The sequence below is a fragment of the Ursus americanus genome, chromosome 29 (genome assembly GCF_024610735.1).
Source record: "Ursus americanus isolate L20-20 chromosome 29, mUrsAme1.1.p, whole genome shotgun sequence".
Lineage (NCBI taxonomy): Eukaryota > Metazoa > Chordata > Mammalia > Carnivora > Ursidae > Ursus > Ursus americanus.
The window spans coordinates 21,505,046-21,527,958 of NC_142155.1; the positions used below are offsets into that span (position 1 = coordinate 21,505,046).

Consider the following 22,913-nt stretch of genomic DNA (forward strand, 5'->3'; position numbering starts at 1 on the left):
ACTTTAAGTATACTATTAAATTATGTGAAAATGATGCTTTGCCCCTACCCTTTGCCTATTTTTTTGTGCCTTTGGTGATATTTTGTTTCTTTGTCAGTGACTCCAAATTTTACTTTTTCCCCGTCTTCTCTTGGGTTCCATGTAAGCACCATGCATTTTTATTTTCCATAATAGTTCTCATTGAACGGGAAAAGTTACAGATTTGGAAAGATGATGATCATTATTACACTTAAATGTTAAGTCTTTATTAATGTGTCATTAGTCTAATTAAAATCTAGTTACTGTATTTGTAGCAAAACTATGCTATAAAATCTTATTAAGTTGTTAATATTAACTACAGGAATAATATTTGGGGAGGGGCTGTGTTCCTGACTGGCAGTTAACATTAGATAATATATCAGTGGTTATTTCTGGACAGCAATCACAGATAATTATCACAATAATTCAAAATAAAAAAAATAATGATCCAGACCTTTAAAAATGAACCTAAGTTGACAGTACATATAAATTATATGAGGCTCCAAGGTACCGTAAAACATTTCTAGGAAACCCTCTAGTATATCATAGCTATAGTTTGAATGTAAGAAATGTTAATGAAATGCTTAGTGCTAATTTTATTTGCTCTCTTAGGATTGATACTGAGTTAGGAGTAGATTATTCAGGTTAGACCAAGTCTCCTAAATTCTCCAGGAAATTTGAATTGGTGCCATCTTTTTTTACAGTGCCCACTTGACAATTTCAGTCTTTGAAACACTTCAAACTTGGGTAGAAAAAAATCAGAAAACTACTCATATAACATCATATTTGGAATTGCTGATGTAGGCATAAATGTTCATTGGGTTTTGATAAAAGTGACATAGATGGAGGTATTTTATTAACTAAGCAGCTTTAAATTAGTTTAATGTACATTCTGGATACCAATTCTCTATTGATTATGTGTTACAGATATGTTGTCCAACTGCAGGGCTTGTGTTTTTATTGTTTTTATATATTTTTTTCTTTGAATATTTAAGAAGGCAAAGCACATATAACCACCATGCTACTATCACACCCAATCAATTTTTTTAAAATGGTGAATATCATCTAATATTCAGTCCATCTTCAGTTGTCTCTGTCTCAAAAATATGTACAGTTTGTTGTTTGTATCAGGATTCCAACAAAGTCTGTAACTGCATTTAATTGATGTATCTCTTAAGTCTGCCTACTTTTGTTTTCATACCGTTTATTTATTGATTGTACGACTTACTACTTTCTAGATTTTGCTGATTTCATCCTGTTGGTGTCATTTAACATATTCCCATATTTCTTAGATTTGAGTAGATATAGAGAATTGAGTAGATTCAGATTTTACTTTTTATTGGCTAAAAAATAATTCGCAAATGAAAATAAATGTGCTTCTCCTGTTATGCCATGTTGGGAGGAACATGTCTTACTCTACCGTAATGATGCTAAGGTAGATGAGTGGGTTCAGGTGTAGTCAGGCCTAAGGAATCTATCTTAATTTTCTCTCTGGCCTTTCACCTAATAATCTTAGCAGCCCTGGTGATCCTTGCCTAGATCCATTATTTCATTAGGGGTTGCAAATTGTGATTTTCTAATTCTGTTTTTCTTCTGGCATTTATTAACTGTTGCTTCACCAACTGTTTTATTACCCTGAAATATCATACATGTAGGAAAATTAAGAACTTGCTTGAGTCTCTTTATTTGTATACTAGCAACCTCCAAAGGTGACTTATGGTGTTTTTGTATTTATCATTATGAATTCCTAGGTTTATCAAATCTTTATACTTCAGTACATTGTAGTTACTATTTTTAAAGATCAGATAGTTTCATTGTTACCCAAAGGGATCCCTCAGTTTAGCTTGCCAGTCCTTTTACTCTAATCCCAGTAGTTTTTGAGACTCTTCCTTGTTTTAAATGACAGGATTTCTGTCTCAAGTCTCAGGTACCCCAGATCTGGAATCTACTGTTTTCCCAAAGAGCCCTGGTTCCTTTTAATGGAAAATGGTATTTAGAAACCACAATTGGAATGAACATAAAATGCTCATTTCCACCAATTTCCTTTACCCTGGCTCCTCTTTTGTCTATGCCTTTTGTTTGGTATTTATTATCCTGTATTGCTATTTAACTTTGCATATGCTTATGTTTTATTTTGTAAATAGGCAAACGGGACATCCAGAACGAGAACTCATACCTCATGACTTGTTACACACCATTCTTTTTGGTGTATTATGGATGAATTGGAAGATTAAGTGGCTGGAGAACAATTTGACCTGAGTTAGATATTAAAAATATTATTAGCTATCTCTTTGGGAATTGAGGTCTTCACTTTTCTAATACTTCGTCTTAAAAATTAGAGGTGAATTAAGAAAAAAATTAGGCTAATATGTGTTAATATAAGAGGAATTTAGGGATGGAAAACAGGACTACATTTATAAGCACAGCTTAAATTACCAACAGAATCCCATGGCCTGATTCCTTTCAGTGGCTTTGTTGCCATAAGCAAATAAAAATACACTGTTCTCCATGTGCCTTGGCCATCTTTTACTGGTCTCATTTTGAGTGATTACACAGACTTGTATATTTTGTTGCTTGAGTATTCAGAAGCTGCTATGTCTAGATGGGATTTTAAACCATTCCACCAAACGACTGACAACCAAGTTACTGCCCTTCGTTTTGTCTTGTGTGGCTTTAATGGATGCTATGTAATGTACTCTACAAATGAATCCGGAAAGTAGTCACCCTCTCTGCAGTGTGAAAGTAAACTCTGCAGTGTATACAATAATAGCATCTTTGAATCTGTTAGCCTGTCTATAAGACGGGGATTTATGATTACCTGTCTGCCCTACCACTCCAGATGGCCATGTGGAGAAATGTAACAAATGCCATTTGTTTAGATATCCACAAATTGTTACACACAATCAAGGTGGCCTTGATTAATTATATATTTGGGGGGGGACTTGATTGGACCTGTGAAATTCCAAGTTACAACTATAGTTCTGTTGTTTTAATGATAACTCAAACCAAACTCTACATACATAGATATGTACACGAATTAATTCTTAATTCTTTTTCTGGTTTGCCAGCTTTTTGCTCTTCTAAGTATTATCTGTCCCACTTAATGCTTCCTTCTATCATAATGTCAGAAATACAGAACACAATAGATGTGTATGTGTTTGTGTGCATGAAAGTGCGAGGACCAGGGTTTGCTTCTCCACCTTTTCCTGTCTTACAATTTAGTTAAAAGACAGAGCCTATAAATAAGCATGAGTATTAGTGTCTCAGGAGGGGACTATTTTTAGTCTTCAGTTTCATTTGGAGGTTTTATAGCCAAGCACAGCAACCAGATTTTGAGATGGCATCTTTCCTGACAGTCCCTTATTTTGAAAGTTTTTATTACATTCCTGATGGCTCCTCATGCTGATTGTCATGCCTTTACCGCTGACCCACTGCAAGAGACATTAATTGCAAGGAGACAAGGAATTTCCTTTCATTTGTATCCACTGTTCTCAGAAATTTACTATAAGTAGGTATTTTTATTTATTTTATTTTTATTTTTATTGTTTTTTTGAGGGGGGCAGAGGGAGAGGGGGAGAGAGAATCTTAAGCAGACTCCACGCTGGGCTACCTGAGATCATGACCTGAGCTGAAATCAAGAGTCTGATGCTTAACCCACTGAGCCACCCAGGTGCTCCAGTAGTTATTTTGATTTTAATAAAATATCAGAGACTGTGACGGTAGAGTATATAACACAAAGGGTAAAGAAATGGAAGAGATATGAAAAGTAAAAAAGGGTAATAATTGAACAATTGATCTCTTGCTTTCTCTGAAGAATCAACTGTTTAAATCTGTAGAGGTCTATGAGTTGGGGGAGTGGGATGATGCATTAAATGTGAAAAGCCTGATCATGAGGCACCCATGCTTAAAACCCTCCATTGGGGTCATTTTGCATTTAGGGAAGACAGTTTTAAATTTAACATAGTACATGTAGTCCTTGGTACTTCATTTTAGCTCCTGCCATCTTTTGCTCTTGCTCTTACGCTCATGCTTCAGTGACCTCTCTTCTGTTCATAGAACTAGCCAGACTTATTCCATCTGCAGAAGGGAATGTTTGTCTTCCATTCCAGGCAAGAATGGAAGTCACGTGGCTCCTTCATGTGACTCAACTGTCAGCTCAGATGGCATCTTTTAAGAGGCCTGTTTTGACTTCTTAATCTAAAGGGGCTCTCCTGGCCCCAATTTCTACATTACTGTTTGTATTTCTTCCTAGCACTTAACATTGTGTGAAATTCTCTCACTCAGTCATTTGGTCTCTGGAACAAGACCTACGTGAAAGCTGATTCCTTGTCTAGTTTGATCACTTCTGAATTCCCAAGACCTTTGGGTCTGTGGTTTATTGGAGCACATGTGACAGGCAAGCCATGTTACCTAAGCAAGCCTTGTTTTCTTCAACAGCGTTGTCTCAAGCATTGTAAACTGTATTTTCGTTATCACAATAATGTGAGATCAGAGAATATGGATCATTATTTCTATAGTTGAGAGGAAGATTATAGATCATCCATTTCCTTTTTTAAAAACATTATAAGAAAGATACTAAGTTGTAGTTAGTGATGGTGTTAAATCCATAAGCTGGATTGCTTGGTGTGCATTTAGCTGTCTATATCCATATTAACAAAGGAGCACAGTTTATTTATTTTATTTTTTATTTTTTTTGAAGATTTTATTTATTTATTTGACAGAGAGAGAGGGAGACAGCCAGAGAGAGAGGGAACACAAGCAGGGGGAGTGGGAGAGGAAGAAGCAGGCTCCCAGCGGAGGAACCTGATGCGGGGCTCGATCCCAGGACCCTGGGATCACGCCCTGAGCTGAAGCTAGACACTTAACGACTGAGCCACCCAGGCGCCCCAGGAGCACAGTTTAAATTCCTACATTCCTACATTCTGTAAAAAGTAATTCCCTCTTTTCTCATTATCCATTAAGAATTATTTATATAGCATTAAAAGGTTACATCTTTCCAAGACAATTTTCCATGAGTAAAGGTGGCATATGAGCCACCTTTGAGTAGCAAATCTTTACACATTTTTGCTTGTAGAGATTGTCTGAGTAATGCTTTCCTATTTGGGTTTGCTGATTTATTTCTCTGCCAGGAGAATAGGAGCCATAGGAGTTTTAAAACTTTTTTCCTTATGTATCATTTTGGTGTTACCCTATAACAGATTTCCAGAACTTTGATATACATTAGCATTTGGGTATGGGAAGCTTTTTATTTTTATTATTTTTTTAAATGTTTGGTCCCTTGCTCTACAATCTGAAGTTACTGGGTAGGGCTAGGGCATCTGTATGTTTAGACTTCCCAGGTGATTGAAATAAATGTTAAAATTTGGTATGCCTCAGTTTATATGCATTGTACTTAAGCATATGTACAATAAAATAGTTATAAAATATATTCATGAAACATACCAGTTATGTTTCCAAGGTTAAATAACAGAGTAACATACATTTAATGCCCTTTTCATATCATCCACTTTAATGGTTGTCAATCTAGAGTTTGATAAAATTAGACAATTAACTTTAGCCCAAAAATTCTGAAGGAATTAGATACTGCATAGAAATAATGAAGATGATTATGGTAGAGGGGCAGAATAACTTTGAGGCGTTTGGGGAGGAAGTTAGTCAATATTTATTAGCACACATTATTGCCATAAAACAGCACATCCTGGTGATGACTCACCAAAAATCCCTCTCACTGACATGTTTGGCCTTTATAGCTCTTTGTCCAGAGGGGACAGCCTAATGTGAAAAACGGCAGTGATGATACTGGATTAATTCTTTTTTGTTGAGGTATAACTTATATACAACAGATTATACAGTTATTAAGCCTTAAGTTTAATGGCCTTAGACAGATTTATACACCTGAACATCATCAGTTTACTTTTGCCACTTTGCAGTTCAAATTTTTCATCTAAGGCAAATGTTTCCTGATTTCTGACACCATAGATTGATTTTGTGACTTGGGACTTCATAAAACTGGAATCATAAAACCGGAATTATGTGTTTTTTGTGTTTGGCTTCTTTCATTAAGTAGAACGTATCTAAAATTTGTTGACGTGTTCTGTTTAACAGTAGTTCATTGTTTTTTGTTGTTGCTGTGTGTTATTTCATTATGTGAATATACCACACAACTTGTTTATCTGTTCTCCTGTTGCTAGCATTTGAGTCATTTTTAATTTGGGATGATTATGAATAAAACTGTAAACATCATTAAAGTCTTTTTATAGGCACAAGTTTTCATTTCTCTAGGTTATATACCTAGCAGGGGAATTGCTGGTCATAGTTTAACTTTCTAAGAGACTGAACCTAACAGTTCTTTAAAGTGGTTATATCATTTTCCCACTCTCACCAACAATGTATGAGTTCCAGTTTTTCCACATAGTGTCAGAAATATTTGATATTGTTAGTTTTTCAATTTTAGCCATTTTAGTGGGTGTGAAATGTTATCTTATTGTGGTTTTAACATTCATTTCTCTGATGAGTAATGATGGGTTCTATATAACATGTTTATTGGCCATTTCTGTCTCTTCCTGTGTAACGTGTCTGTTCAAGATTTTTACCCATTTAAAAAAAATTGGATTGTTTTTTATTGTTGATTTTTAGAAAGTTTTTTTTTGGCCAAGAATTATTTTATTTTTCTAAAAAATTATTTAAAAATATTTTAATTTTTATTTTGTTGAACTATAATTAACATAAATATCCTATTAGTTTTAGGTATGTATCACAGTGATTCATTAATACATTACAAAATGATCCCCACCTTAAGTGTAGTTACCATCTGTCAGCATGCACAGTAATTACTGTATTACTTATTATATTCCCTATGCTGTTACATCCTGTGACTTACTTATTTTGTAACTGGAATTTTGCACCTCTTAATCCCCGTCTCCTATTTCACCTGCCCCTCAGCACACCCTCACCTGGTTATCAGCAGTTTATTTCCTGTATCTATGAGTCTGTTTGTTTTGTTTGTTCATTTGTTTTGTTTTTTAGATTCCACATATAAATGGAATATATGGTATTTGCCTTTCTCTCACTGACTTATTTCACTTAGCATAATACCCTCTAGGTCCATCCATGTCATCACAAATGGAAGATTTTATTTTATTTTTTATGGCTGAGTAATATTGTAAGAGTTTAAAACATATATATATTCTGGGTATGGGTCATTTTTTGTTAAGTATTTTACTGTGAATATTGGCTTGTGTTCTTAATGGTGTTTTTTGAGAAACAGAAATATTTACTTTTGGTGAAATCTAATGTAATCCATGTTTAAAATTGCTAGTGGTTTTTGTGTCCTAAGAAAATTTACCTACTCCTAAGGTCATGAAGATATTCTCTTAAATTTTCTTTTAGAAGCTTTATAGTTTTAGCTTTTACAGTTCTATGCTTTACCTAATTTTTGTATGTGGAAAGAGATGGGGTCAAGGATCATTTTATTGTGTTTATCCAGTTGATCCAGCCCCATTTATTGGAAAGACTTTCCTATCCTATCAATTACCTTGACACTTTTATTGAAAATCAGTTGACCATGTAAGTGTGGGTCTATTTCTGAACTCTCTTTGGTTCTATTCTATGTTTATCCCTACACAAATAACATACTGTCTTGATTATTGGAACTTTATAGTAAGTCAAAATCCGGCAATGTAAATTCTCCAATTTAGTTCTTCTTAGTCAAGATTGTTCTTTATTGAAAGATATTTAAGATTGTTTTTCTAATTCAAAATAATTTGCATTTTGTATAATTTTAGTAAAAGTTCATCACTTTCTTTTAAAAATATGCTGGGATTTTGATTGGAATTGTGTTGAATTTATAGGTCAATTTAACAAGGAAGGACATGTAACCAATACAGAGGGTTTTTTTTTTTTTTTAAGATTATTTATTTAGAGAGCATGAGCTGGGGGAGGGGCAGAGGGAGAGGAAGAGAGAGAATCCCAAGCAGACTCGGTGCTGAGTGCAGAGCCCAACGTAGTACTTAATCTCATGACCCTGAGATCATGACTCCCTCTGAAAACAAAAGTTGGTTGCCTAACTGACTGAGCTACCCAGGTGCCCCTAATGAGTCTTTTAATTTATGAATGTAGATCTTTATTTACGTGCTATAATTTCTCTCAACAATGTATTATATGTTTCACGTTTTTCATTAGGTTTATGATGCTTTTGATACTATTAAATATAATATTACACTTTCTCTCCCTGCCCAGTTTTGTTGCTAGTATATAGATATGCTTAAAAAACAACCACAACCCTATTATCCATGTGTCTTGTGACCTTGCTAAATTGACATACTAGTTTTACTAACGTTTGGTAGATTTCAAAAAGTTTGTAGAAAATCATGTTCTCTATAAATAATTATGGTTTTATTTCTTTATAGGCTTTATATCTTTTATTTTTCATTTTGAATATGACAGTGGCTAGGACTCCCTGTACATTTTTTTAATAGAAGTTGATGTGAGAATATGTCTAACTTCTTAACTGATATGGGGGAGAAATTGTTCAGCTTTCACCATTTGATTATGATGTTAGCTGTTGATTTTTCATACATGGCATTCATCATGTTGAAGTAGTTCCCTTCTATTTTTAGTTTGCTGAGAATTTTATCATGAATGGGTGTTAAATTTTGTTAAATGCCTTTGCTCTATAAATTGAGCTGTTCATGTCATTTTTCTTTTTGAGTGTCTTCATAGTAAATCATGTCACATGAGTTTTGAATGTTAAACCAATCTTGCATCTCTGGGATAAACTTTACTTTGTCATGATCTTTTTTATATATTGCTAGATATGACTTGCTAATATTTTATGCATTTTTTACGTCCTTGTTCATGAAGGATAATGGACTGTAGTTTTCTTAACTTGTAATATCTTTGTCTAATTTTCTGTTAGGGTTATGTTGGCCTGATACAAAAAGTTGAGGAGAGTTCATTTCACCTCTATTTTTATTTCATTTCATTTCAGGAAATTGGTTAGTATTACTTTTTTTCTTAAATGTTTGGTAGAAATTACTGGTGAGACTATCTGGATCTGGAGTTTTTTGCTTTTTTGTGTGTGTGTGGGGGAAAATTTTTGTTTAAATATTTGATTTCTCTAATAGAGACTTTCCAATTTAGACCAGTATCTATAGGTAATGTGTTCTGAAATTTTGTTTATTTCATCTTTGTACTTAACTATTTTTTAATGTCTGTAGGATCTGTAGTGGCATCCCCTATTTCAATACTGACTCATGTAATTTATGTTTTCTGTTTTATTTCTTGGTTATTCTTGCTAGGATTTCTAAGAATTTTCATTTTTTCAAAGAATTAACTCTTATTTTTCAATTTTCTATTTCATCAATTATTTTTTTCTTTTACTTTTGGTTTTAATTTGTTTTATGGTCCCTATATTCTTTGAAATATACTTTTTAAAGTTTTTATTTAAGTAATCTCTACACCTCGTGGAGGAACTGACAACCCAGAGATTAAGAGTTGCATGCTCCTCTGACTGAGCCAGCCAGGTGCCCCTACTTTCCCTAGCTTCTTAAAATGGAAGTTTAGATACTGATTTTTAATTTTTCTTCTTTTCTAATATACGTTTTTTAAGCTAAACTTTCTCCCCAAGCAGTGCTTTGGTTGCTTCATAAACTTTTGATTTTTAAGAAAAGTTATTGATCAGTTTGAAATATTTTAAAATTTCCCTTCTGATTTCTTTTTTTAAACTTAATATTCCAAATTTCTAAAATATTTTGGGATTTTCTTCTTTTTCCTTTTCTAATGTAATACCATTTGGTCAAAGAACATAATCGTGTAATTTCGTTTGAGGCTCATTTTTTTCTCCAGCATATGGTCTATATTGGTGTCTATTTCATTTACATTACAAAAGAATGTATATTCTGCTCCTTTTACCGGGAGTATTCTATAAATGTCAGTGAGGTTGGTTGATGTTTTTTAAACCTGTACGATTACTATTTTTTTGGTCTAATCCAATAATTACTGGAAAGTGTGTGTTAAAAAGTAACATTTTGATTTGAATTCTTTTTAGTTCCCATTTTTTGCTCCATGTATTTTGAAGCTTTATTATTAGATGTCTACACTTCTAGAATTTTTATATCTTTCTGATCTGCCCTTTCTATTGCTATGAAATTTTCATCTAAAATTAGAGTTGTTGTCCCTCTGTATGCAGGGTCTTTTATTCTCTGGCTGGTTTTAAGAATTTTCTCTTTTCATACTAATTGAGTATGATGTACCTAGGTGTGACTCATTTTTTATCTTGCGTGAGTTTGTTGAACTTCTTTGACTGTTGGTAGCTATTGTCAACTTAGAAAATCTTTGGCTATTGTATTTTCAAGTATTTCAAATACTTTCTCCTTTCCATCTGAAAAGCTAATTGCTTGTATACCAAATCAAGACCACTTGATACTGTTACATAGATTTCAGATGCTCTGTTCCTTTTATCACTCTCTCCCAACTCCCTTTTGGGTTTCATTTTGGGTAATTTCTGTTGACATCTTCAAGTTTACTAATCTTTTCCTCTGATATATGGAGGTAAGCCCATTGTATGAATTATTTTTTTTGAAATATTTTTCATGGCAAATGTTTCAGCTTGTATCTTTTTTTAAAGTTTCCATCTCTCTTCTGAAATTTCTCATGTTTTTGCCCACTGTTGTCAATCTTATTCATTAGATCCTTTAACGTATTTATGATAACCATTTTACAGACCCTGTTTGATATTTCTCATATTTAGATCATCTCTGGATCTGCTTACACTGAATATTTTAATTCTGATAAGACATCAGATTTTTCTCATATCTTGGGAGACCTTTGGGAGATTTCTTTCAGCTTGTCAATATGGTTTCCACCATTTTTTATGTCTGAATTTTATTTTTCTCTCTTGTCCTTCGTTTGGCTTTCTGCTTTTTGAGGTATCTCTTTCCACTGTAGTGAAGGACTAGAGTGCCTTTGAGGGACTTTTCTCAGTTCTGTTGCTTCTTCCCCAGCCTTCAACAAGCCAAAGATTTGTATTTGAATAATTCCCTGCATAGCTGAACAGGGGGAGGAAGGTAGAAGATCTCCTTTGCTGTTCTATATTGTTCTCAACTTTCTCTGTATTACTTGTCTGTTCCATGTACTCTGTTCAGGCTCATGAGGAAGAATTACGGGGTTGGGGCATACTGCTGGGACCCTGCAAGACTCTAGTCTGTCACACAGCTTTGTCTGGTGTCTCCCATTCTGTGCAGATTCCTACTCTTCCTGAGGAGGATTCCCTTTCTGCTAGGGATGAAATCAGCTCAGAATCTCTTCTGTCTTATAAAGGATTAATAGTTTTTGGAATTTCGCTCATTTAGGTTTCTTTAAATCCTGTCTTTTTTACTGGGTTTAAAAGACTATAGTTTTATAGTTTTTCTGGCATGTTCTCATTAGTGGTAATGATAGTCTCTTGCAACTTTCCACATTCTAACCAGAGGTAAGGACCTTGGACTAACTTAGAAGACATATTAAAGTCACATAACTGAGTGTTTATGAATCAAATAAATTAGATCTTAGTGCTTGTAATTACACTCCATTAAAAAATTAAATCTTATCACTTAGCTTTATTACATAAATGTTTTAACCAGATACCCATTAAGTGTTTCTTAAATGCAAATCCATTTTTAAGAGAAAAATGTTTGCTACCATTGAGATAATGAAAAGAATGTGATAAAGCTCTACAGGCCATGCTTGAAGGAGGAATTCTAGTAAATATTTTGAGCAAAGCTCAAAGTTTTGGAAAAGTTTATACTTTTCCAAGATAATTATGAATTAAAAGACATGGTTTTCTTCAGCTCGTAGTCATTTTCCTCTTGCATTAATCTATTTAAAATATGGCTGTTTTATTTTAATTTCTTTACTTATTTAAATTCAGTTAGTTAACATATGGTGTATCATTAGTTTCAGATGTAGACTTCAGTAATTCATCAGTTGCATATAACACCCAGTGCTCATTACATCGTGTGGCCTCTTCAGTGCCCATCACCCAGTTACCCCATCCCCCCACCTTCCCTCCAGTAACCCTCACTTTGTTTCCTGTAGTTAAGAGTCTCTTATGGTTTGTCTCCCTCTCTGATTTCTTCTTATTTTATTTTTCTCTCCCTTCCCCTATGATCATCTGTTTTGTTTCTTAAATTCCACATATGAATGAAGCCATATGATAATTGTCTTTCTCTGATTGACGTATTTCGCTCAGCATAATATCCTCCAGTTCCATCCATGTCGATGCAAATTCAAGATTTCATCCTTTCTGATGGCTGAGTAATATTCCATTGTGTGTATGTATGTATATATATCTTTGTATCTATCTCACATCTTCTTTATCCATTCCTGTGTTGATGGACATCTGGGCTCTTTCCATAGGTTGGCTGTTGTGGACATTGCTGCTCTAAACATTGGGGTGCAGGTCCCCCTTCAGATCACTACATTTGTATCTTTAGGGTAGATACCTAGTAATGCAATTGCTACATTGTAAGGTAGCTCTATTTTAACGTCTTGAGGAAACTCCGTATTGTTTTCCAGGGTGGCTGTACCAGCTTGCATTCCCACCAACAGTGTAAGAGGGCTCCCCTTTCTCCACATCCTTGTCAACATTTGTTGTTTCTTGTCTTATTAATTTTAGCCATTCTGACTGGTGTGAGGTGGTATCTCATTGTGGTTTTGATTTGTATCTCCCTGATGCCAAGTGATGTGGAGCATTTTTTCATGTGTCTGTTGGCCATTTGTAGGTCTTCTTTGGAGAAATGTCTGTTCATGTCTTCTGCCCGTTTCTTGACTGGATTATTTGTTTTTTGGGTGTTGAGTTTGATAAGTTCTTTATAGATCTTAGATACTAGCCCTTTATCTGATAGGTCATTTGTAAATATCTTCTCCCATTCCGTAGGTTGCCTTTTAGTTTTGTTGACTGTTTCCTTTGAGGTGCAAAAGCTTTTTATCTTGATAAAGTCCCAATAGTTCATTTTGCTTTTGTTTCCCTTGCCTTTGGAGACAGTGTCTAGCAAGAAGTTGTTGTGGCTGAGGTCAAAGAGGTTGTGCCTATGTTCTTCTCTAGGATTTTGATGGATTCCTGTCTCACATTTAGGTCTTCCATCCATTTTGAGTTTATCTTTGTGTATGGTGTAAGAAGTTGCTCCAGTTTCATTCTTCTGCATGTGGCTGTCCAATTTTCCCAACACCATTTGTTGGGGAGATTGTCTTTTTCCCATTGGATATTCTTTCCTGCTTTGTCAAAGATCAGTTGACCATAGAGTTGAGTCCACTTCTGGGTTCTCTATTCTGTTCCATTGATCTGTGTTTCTGTTTTTGTGCCAGTACCATCTTATCTTGATGTTCACAGCATTGTAATACACCATGATTTGTGATGCCACCAGCTTTGGTTTTCTTTTTCAACATTTCTTTGGCTATTTGGGGTCTTTTCTGGTTCCATACAAATTTTAGGGTTATTTGTCCCAGTTTTGTGAAAAATATTGATGGTATTTTGATAGGGATTGCATTGAATGTGTAGATTGCTCTGGGTAGCATAGACATTTAATCATATTTGTTCTTCTGATCCATGAGCATGGAATATTTTTCTATTTCTTTGTGTCTTTCTCAGTTTCTTTCATGAGTGTTCTATAGTTTTCAGAGTACAGATCCTTTACCTCTTTGGTTAGGTTTATTCCTAAGTTATCTTATGGTTGTTGGTGCAATTGTAAATAGGATTGATTCCTTAATTTCTTTTTCTTCTGTCTCATTGTTAGTGTATAGAAATGCAACTGTGCATTGATTTTATATCTTGCCACTTTGCTGAATTCCTGTATGAGATCTAGCCATTTTTGTGTGGAGTGTCTTTTGGGTTTTCCACATAAAGTATCATGTCATCTTCGAAGAATGAGAGTTTGACTTTGCTGATTTGGATGCCTTTTATTTCTTTTTGTTGTCTGACTGCTAAGGCTAGGGCTTCTAGTACTATGTTGAACAGCGTTGGTGAGAGTGGACATCCCTGTCATGTTCCTGACCTTAGGGGAAAAACTTTCATTTTTTTTGCCATTGAGAATGATACTCACAGTGGGCTTTTCATACATGGCTTTTATGATATTGAGGTATGTTCCCTCTCTCCTTAAACTGTGGAGGGTTTTAATCAAGAAAGGATGCTATATTTTGTCAAATGCTTTTTCTATATCAGTTAAGAGGATCATATGGTTCTTGTCCTTTCTTTTATTAAAATATGGCTATTTTGGACATATAAATTATCCTAAGGGTAGTAAAAACTACTCCTAGTATTACAATGAAAAAATTTAAACTTATAATGGCTAGGTATTTGTCATTATTTTTCCAATGTGTTTAACTTTCCTTTTTTTTCTTTTTTCTTTTTAGGAATCCTAAAACCAAAATATTAGAACGAAAACAGAAACATGGCTCACCGTATTTCATTTCTTTGGATAGTTTTGGTCCTGCTTCAGAATTCTGTATTAGCTGAAGATGGGGAAATAAGATCAAGTAAGAATTATCAGCGTTTTTGTTATCAACAAATTGATTGTGGAAATCAAATTAGGGGAGCTCAAGCAATTCTTTTAAGGACCTTATTCTTACTGTCGTTGATGCTGTAATTCCCTAAAATGAGATGAATTGCTATGTTACATATTAAATGAGAGGAAAAGCTTCTATCAGAGGTAATTTTGAGAAAATTCTGTGGTAGTTGTTTATTCTTTTTTATCAATCAGGCTTTCGAATAAATGGTCTGGTATTGAGTTTATGCTCAGCCATATAGAACTTAGTGATACAGAGATTAAGTACCTACCTCATTGGGTTATTATGACCATCCTATGAGGTTACCTCATAGAGATAACGAGATAATCCGTGTAAACAGGATAACGCATGTTAATGGCTTAGCATAGTGACATCTCAGTAGATGGTGACTGTTACTCTGATGGCCTATATGAGAGTTTGCATTAGAGAAGGAGAGCTATATTAATTGCAGTCTGCTACCCCAGCCATTATTTACAGATATCATGCTTCTTTTAAAAAAGCTGGCTTATAACCGTATTTTAAAACTCAAACTCCCTTCTATAAATTGATAATGGTTCTATAGCACTTAAATTATATGGTTTGACAACTTGATTCAGCTTGCTTAAAATTTATAAATAAGAATTTAATGTTTGTATAACACTTTTATAGTTTAATCCACTCAGGTACTATACCAGGTAGATATTCTTTTCTCTGTTTTTTGAATAGGAAAAGAGAGTCTCAAAATTTAAGGGGCTTACCTAATATCATACAGCTGGTTAGAGCTATAACTAGTATTTGAACTATGCCTTTGATCCTCAGTCTATATTTTTTTTCCTATGACACTCGTGATATATATCTCTAAGGAGCAGGTCTCTTGGAGTGGTATTTTGTCTAGTTTTTATAAATGGCAGTACTTGCTTTTGTACCCATGCTCTTGGCTAACCTTGCAGTTATGAAAGATATGGTCCATGGCTCTGGAAAAGGATAGAACGGCCAAGAATAACACTTGTAAGAGTTTATAAACGCTGAATCAAGTGGCACACAAACACTAGTAGGTCTAGACAATGAGTCTCATAGTGTTGAGGAAGGACAACCCTGAAGAACTGCAAACATAACTTGTCTGTCCTTTTGTCTCTCCCACAAAGGCCCAATAACAGCATGTCTCTAATCCCAGTCCAGCTTCCAAAGAAACCCAGAAGAACTGCATTCCCTTGGGTTAGAAAATTTGCCTGTGGGGGCAGAATTCCATTTCTGCTGCCGCCAGCCTGAACTCTGGCAGTGTTCACCATGACAAAAGATGTTGGAATAATGTTCCTCATGCTTTTTTGGACTTCACTACCACCTTGAGAGTGACATCATAATCATGGTTACATTTTTTAGATAAATCCATTTTTGGCAGTTAAAAAATTTTTTTGGTAACTTCTGGACTGCGTGTTCACCTGACAATAGTGTTTATTTTTGCTGGTTACTGTGATGGGTGAGTTAACTTTAAAATCGAGGCATCTTTGTGTGAGCCTTGTCATCATCCCAGATACGGAAGTAGAGGAAAAGAATGGAAAGGAAAGGAGAGGGAAAGAGAGAGAGAGATTGATGGATTGATTTTACTTATAAAGAAATGCAAAAATACAAATACTAATTGTCACTGAGCATTGTTTTTTCCTCCAGGACTGTCCTTTGCAATTATGGTATCTTATTTATAAGGTTTACAGAAAATAAATCATTACGTTGTGCATCTGATCAGTACTTTAAGTTTAAAGTAGTACATTTAAATTGGGCATGGGATCCCTAGTAAGGGAGACCATTAATATGAGTAAAAACACAGGAGTTAAAATTTGTTATCATATTACCTTGCCTCACCCTTTTCCAACTTACCATCTCCAGGGACATGTGATCTTTATTGTATGGGCCATAAATGGTGGTATTTTTGCTGCTGTGAGTGCAAAATTGAGAGTAAGAGAAAGGAAGTGTAGCCATTCCTTTCAATGTACTCTGTTGGCCATTTCAAACTATTGGAATTACTCAAACCAGTTTGTCTTTTGGGCTGTGTTCAATTCTTACCTCTGGACCTTTATACTTACTACTCCCTCTGATTAGAAGGTCCTCCTCTTCACCTGGCTTAAAGCTCTCCTTTTAGATCTCAGGTTCCCTGTCGGCTTTCCCACAAGATCTGCTCTGACTTTGCAGTTAGTTTGCTACCCCCTCCTAAGTGTTCTCATAATATTTTGTACTTTCCCTACCCAGCCAGTTGTCTGTCTTAATAGACTATGAGATCTGTTCGAGATATCTTATGCAACTTTGAAGCTGGTACCTAGCATAATATCAAACACAGAGTATGTATTCAATATGCATATACTGAAAGAATAAAATAGGGTTGGAGGCATACTGTGTACTGTGGAAAAGACAGTTAAGATGTTTTTCTTTCCACAAGTGTTTAGAACCTTTCTAGGTGTAACTTACACCAAAGATAGTTTTTATTTGTTCTCCAGCAGAACTCTCATGTGTGCTGATCACATGTGTTTCCTGGTATCTTGAAACAAGAATCTTTATCTCTGTGGAGGAAGAATAGCTTTATACTCATTAACAAAGATTCACTTAGCACAAGTGTCTTATTGGCTGAAGACGAGAGATCAGATCTTTAAACACTTACCCTGCTTGTAGTGCAAGAGTAGACTACATTGATGATCTTGGTTCATTAAACTTTTATCAACTATATCAGAGAATATGGATCTTTACTGGCTAGTTGAGTCCTGAAGTTGGCAAAAAGTTTTTTTGCTTTTGAATTTCATTCTCCCATTCATTGATTTATGTTTATTTTTATAAATATTTCAGGTTAGCGTTAAACTAAACATAATTCGTGGATAACTTAAAAGAATGCTATTAGCGTATAGCTGAAAATCATTTATTTATTTATTTATTTATTTATTTATTTATTTATTTATTTTTGTGTTTTCATTTATTCAGTGGGGAAATGGAATTAAATGTTGCTTTATGGTGATGCCTGCCCCTACAAAGAGTTATCTAGATATCATGTCAAATACAGCGTTCAATTTTTTATTCCCTACTTTTAAAGCTGAATCACTAATCCTTAAATTGAGATAAGAGAAATTAAAAATGTCAACAAAAAGAATAGTTCTCATTTAGAAAGAATTTTCATGAGTTAGGCAGTGTATCTTATTGAATTTTCACAAAGCTCCTATGAACTGGTTACTTTTTCTTTTTAAAATTTTAGCTTTATTGAGGTATAATGGAGATATAAAATTGTATTATTTTTAAAGTGTACCTCATGGAAATTTGATACACATGTATGTTGTGAAAGGATCCCCCGACATCTGCTTAAAGATCATGCAGTAAAAACTTCTCTCATGATTTGCTTTTTATACAACAAATGTGCTCTGATGTTTTTCTTTTTCACTTAGGTTGTCGTACTGCTCCGACAGATTTAGTTTTCATCTTAGATGGCTCTTACAGTGTTGGCCCAGAAAACTTTGAAATAGTGAAAAAATGGCTTGTCAATATCACAAAAAACTTTGACATAGGACCAAAGTTTATTCAGGTTGGAGTGGTCCAGTATAGTGACTACCCTGTATTGGAGATTCCTCTTGGAAGCCATGATTCCGGAGAGAATTTGGTGGCAGCAATGGAATCCATACATTACCTGGGTGGAAACACAAGGACCGGAAAGGCCATCCAGTTTGCACTTGATTACCTTTTTGCCAAGTCCTCACGGTTTCTGACTAAGATAGCAGTAGTACTTACAGATGGTAAATCCCAAGATGAAGTTAAAGATGCAGCAGAAGCAGCAAGAGACAGTAAAATAACATTATTTGCTATTGGCGTTGGTTCAGAAACAGAAGATGCAGAACTTAGAGCTATTGCCAATAAGCCTTCATCTACTTATGTGTTTTATGTGGAAGACTATATTGCAATATCCAAAATAAGGGAGGTGATGAAGCAGAAACTTTGTGAAGGTAAGCCTTAATAGAATTTGGAAACAATTAATAATTGCATTTTCTAACACTTTTGAATAACCTGCTTATTTATACTGGTGTAGTTATATTTAGTGTCAAATTATCTATCATGTTAGAATGGAGGTGAATGCGTAGTTTTGTGTTTCATTTATTCTGGATAAATTTTGTTTTTAGAAACAATTAAAATCTGCAGTTGGAAAAATATCATACTTTGTTTTTTTGTTGCTTTTTCTTTTCAATTACAGCGTGTCTGTTGTGGAGATGGAAGAATATAAAGACACATAAATAATCAGAATATATGTAAACCACACGTGATCATTATTACTCTTGTTAGGGAGTTTTTTGTCTTTTTCATTCCAGTCTTTCTTTTTTTTATTTCAGTGTGTCTGAGAGCTTATTCATGTGCCTAAATAAGGATAACATTGTATATATAATTTCATACTCCATTTTCATACTATTGTATATTCTTTTTATGTATAATTTTCATCCTCTAGTAACATGATAGACAATCTCAGTCTCCTAAGATAATTCATTTAATAATTTCCCTTTTTTTTTATGTTTAGTTCATTTCTTTTTAAAAATTTTTTAATCTAAATTCTGGTTAGTTAACATATAGTATAGTACTGGTTTCAGGAGTAGAATTTAGTGATTCATCACTAAAAATTTTTTATCTAAATTCTGGTTTGTTAGCATTTAGTGTAGCATTGGTTTCAGGAATAGAATTTAGTGATTCATCACCTAACGCCTAGTGCTCATCACAAGTGCCCTCCTTAATACCCATCACACATTTAGTGCATCCCCCACCCACCATCCCTCTGTCAACTCTCAATTTGATCTATGTAGTTAAGAGTCTGTTTTATGGTTTGCCTCTCTCTCTCTTTTTTTCCCCTATGTTCATCTGCTTTAAATTCGACATATGAGTGGATTCGTAGGGTATTTCTTTTTTGACTTATTTCTCTTAACATGATACACTTGCTCCATCCATGTCATTGCAAATGGCAAGATTTCTTTCTTTTTGATGATGGAGTAATATGTGTGTGTGTGTGTGTGCGCGCGCGTGTGCGCATACGCGCGCACACACACACACATTTTCTTTATCCATTCATCAGTCTATGTGTTTTGTTCATTTCTAAGTTTTTCTACTATTCTTGTGAATATTCTTGTACAGAATTCTGAATGGGAATCTCATTTCTTTCAAAAACAAAGGTCAAATTACGAACATTGCTGAAGCTCTGGAAAAATGTTAAAAATTGCTCTTGAGAAAGACTTAAATTTCTACCATCAGTGAGAGAACATTAAAAAATGTAGTACTTTTTAGTAATTATTTTTATATTCATGAAATCTAACTTTGTGTTTATGATAAGTCCATGGTATGGAAAAGCTCCAATTTTTGGCAAATATTAATCCTATTAGGACATAGACATGCTTATGTTCATATTATTTTGGGGGAGAGTAATTTGTTTGTCATATTATAGGCATTTAAGATATAATATACCTAAAAAATAATATTCATGTAAAATGGAAAGGCTTTTTTTTTTTTTCTAATTTACCTAAAAAGTCTCCAAAAATATGTTGGTTCACATTTGATAGAAACATTTCTGAGGTGCTTGGGTGACTCAGTCAGTTAAGCGTCTATCTTCACCTCAGGTCATGATCCCAGGGTCCTGGGATTGAACCCTGGATCAGGCTTCCTGCTTAGTGGAGAGACTGTGTCTTCCTCTCACTCTCCTTCTGTGCTCTCTCTCTCTGTCTCAAATAAATAAAATATTAAAAAAAAAAAAAAAGAAAGAAACATTTCTAAGTGATTGGGGCCTAGAAGACAAATTTATTTCTCTATTTTCTTCATATTTGGGGACTATAGTACAGAAAAAAATTTAATTTTTAAATTATTTAAGAAGGGATAGAAATTATGCACTTTCTTTAATCACACTTTTCAAAAGGTACTCTAGCAAGTACAAATGATCATCACAGTTATTCTTTTATGTTTCTAACAGTAGGACTTTGTTGACTTTTGTCATCTTGAACAGAAGAATTTATATTTGTTTCCCAGTTTTATTGAAAAATAATTGACATACAAAGATTTTTCAATACGTTTTAAGATTAGAGTTAGAATTCTTTGGTTTTGAAGCTAGGTATATTTCATTATTAAAACAGACTTTTCATGGTGATATTTTACTTACCATTCTTTTATATCCTAAAATATGAATTTGACTAAGTACGTCTGGGCTGTACTTGCTTCAGAGACTTTCTGTAGATACATATTTTGGTAAATGAATTCTATTTAAAAAATTCTAATTACACGTGAAAGAGTAGCTGTGCTTAAAAGGGTAAAAAAAATTCTTTTAGCAAAAATGTCCAGTCTGTAAAAAAAAGAAAAATTTGAAACCTTGCCACATATTTCTTCATGCACACTCAAAGAAAGAATGTAAGTAATGTCTGTGTCTATTCAGTTCACAAACATGCTGTACAATAGCCATCTTTTAAAATGTAGTTTTTGAAATTGTACTTAGGGAAATATAAAGGCTTTTTTGCCTTGACTCTTTCAATAACTATTAGATTATGATTAATGTATTGTTGTATTGCAGAAGCCTCAAATCATGCAATTTATAATTTCCTTTTTTTTTGACAAGTGGTTACATTCTACCTTGAGGTGCTTATCCTATAGGATTACCATTTTCTAATTTTGTTCACTTTTATACTCTTGTTGTGATTGATCCACAATGAACAAAATATTATTTACTTCTTTGGTCCCACGTGGATTATTTCATACCATTTCCTTAAAGGTGTATTCTGTAGTACGTTCCTTATTTCAGGATGATCTTTTTGTAATGGACAATGATTTCTTTATCTGTCTGAGAGTTTAATTTTTTTCTTTTTCTTTCTATTTTTTTATTATAAAAAACACTTGAGCTCTGGGGCGCCTGGGTAGCGCAGTCGTTAAAGCGTCTGCCTTCGGCTCAGGGCGTGATCCCGGCGTTCCGGGATCGAGTCCCACATCGGGCTCCTCCGCTGGGAGCCTGCTTCTTCCTCTCTCACTCTCCTGCTGTGTTCCCTCTCTCCCTGGCTGTCTCTCTGTCACATAAATAAATAAAAAAAAAAAAAACAAAAAAACAAAAAAACACTTGAGCTCTAACCTTTTAAACACTTTAAGTGTATAGTACAGTATAGTTAACTACAAGGACAGTGTTGCACTGTAGATATCTAGAACTTCTTCATGTTGCATGACAGAAACTTTGTGCCCATTGGACAGCTACTCCCAGTTTCCCTCTCTCTCCCACTCTGACAGCCACCATTCTGCTTTCTGTTGTTATGAGTTTGACTACATATTTCATAAAGGTGGAATCATGCAGTATTTGTCCTTCTGTGACTGGCTATTGGGATCTTGATAGGGATTACATTGAAACTATAGGTCACTTTGGGTGATGCAGAAATTTTTGCATTATTAAGTTTTCCAGTCCCTGAACATGAGATGTTTCTACTTGTTGGTGATTTCTTTAGTTTCTTTTAGCAGTGTTTTATAATTTTCAGCATTCAAGTCTTTCGCCTCCTTGGTTAAGTTTATTCCCTAGTATTTTATTACTTTTGATGCTCTGGCTAGTACTTCATATACTATGTTGAATAGAAGTGGCAAGAATGGGCATCCTTGTCTTGTTCCTGATCTTAAAGGAGGAGCTTTTGATTTTTCACCATTGATTATGATGTTAACTGTGGTCTTTTCATAAATGACCTTTATTATGTTGAGGTAAGTTCCTTCTTAATTTGGTGAGTGTTTTTATTATGAAAGAATGTTAAATTTTGTCAAATGTTTTTTCTGCAAATATTGAGATGATCATGTGACTTTTATCCTTTATTCTGTTAATGTGGTGTATTGCATTGATTAATTTCATAGGTTAAACCATCTTTGCATCTCAAGGATAAATTCCACTGGGTCATGATGTATGATTTTTTGGGATCCTTTTTATAATGCCGTTGAATTCAATTTGTTGGTAATTTGTGGAGGATTTTTATATCTATATTCATCAGGAATATGGACCTTTAGTTTTCTTTCCCTGTAGTGTCTTTTTCTGTCCTTTATGTCAGGGCAGTGCTGGCCTTATAAAAAGTTTGGAAGTATTCTCTCTTCAGTTTTTTTGTAAGAGTTTGAGAAGGATTGGCATTAATTCTTTAAGTGTTTGGTAGAATTCACGAGTGAAGGCACCTGGTCCTGGGCTTTTCTTTGTTGGGAGGTATTTTTTGATTACTGATTCTGTATCCTTAAGAATTATAGGACTGTTTACAAGAAACAACAATTGCTGGAGAGGATGTGGAGAAAGGGGATCCCTCCTACATTGTTGGTGGGAATGCAAGTTGGTACAGCCACTCTGGAAAACAGTATGGAGGTCCCTTAAAAAGTTAAAAATTGAGCTA

The 22,913-nt window shown here is 34.3% G+C and overlaps 1 protein-coding gene across 1 annotated transcript in view; it reads left to right on the top strand.

Annotated features, from left to right (window-relative positions):
• COL21A1 (collagen type XXI alpha 1 chain) overlaps positions 1-22,913 on the top strand; it is a 171,795-nt gene that overhangs the window by 37,083 nt on the left and 111,799 nt on the right. Inside the window, exons 2-3 of the mRNA XM_087856996.1 lie at positions 14,407-14,529; positions 17,955-18,506. Coding sequence (XP_087713122.1) covers positions 14,445-14,529; positions 17,955-18,506 — 637 coding nt within the window. The 5' untranslated portion in view covers positions 14,407-14,444. The remainder of the gene's footprint in view (positions 1-14,406; positions 14,530-17,954; positions 18,507-22,913) is intronic.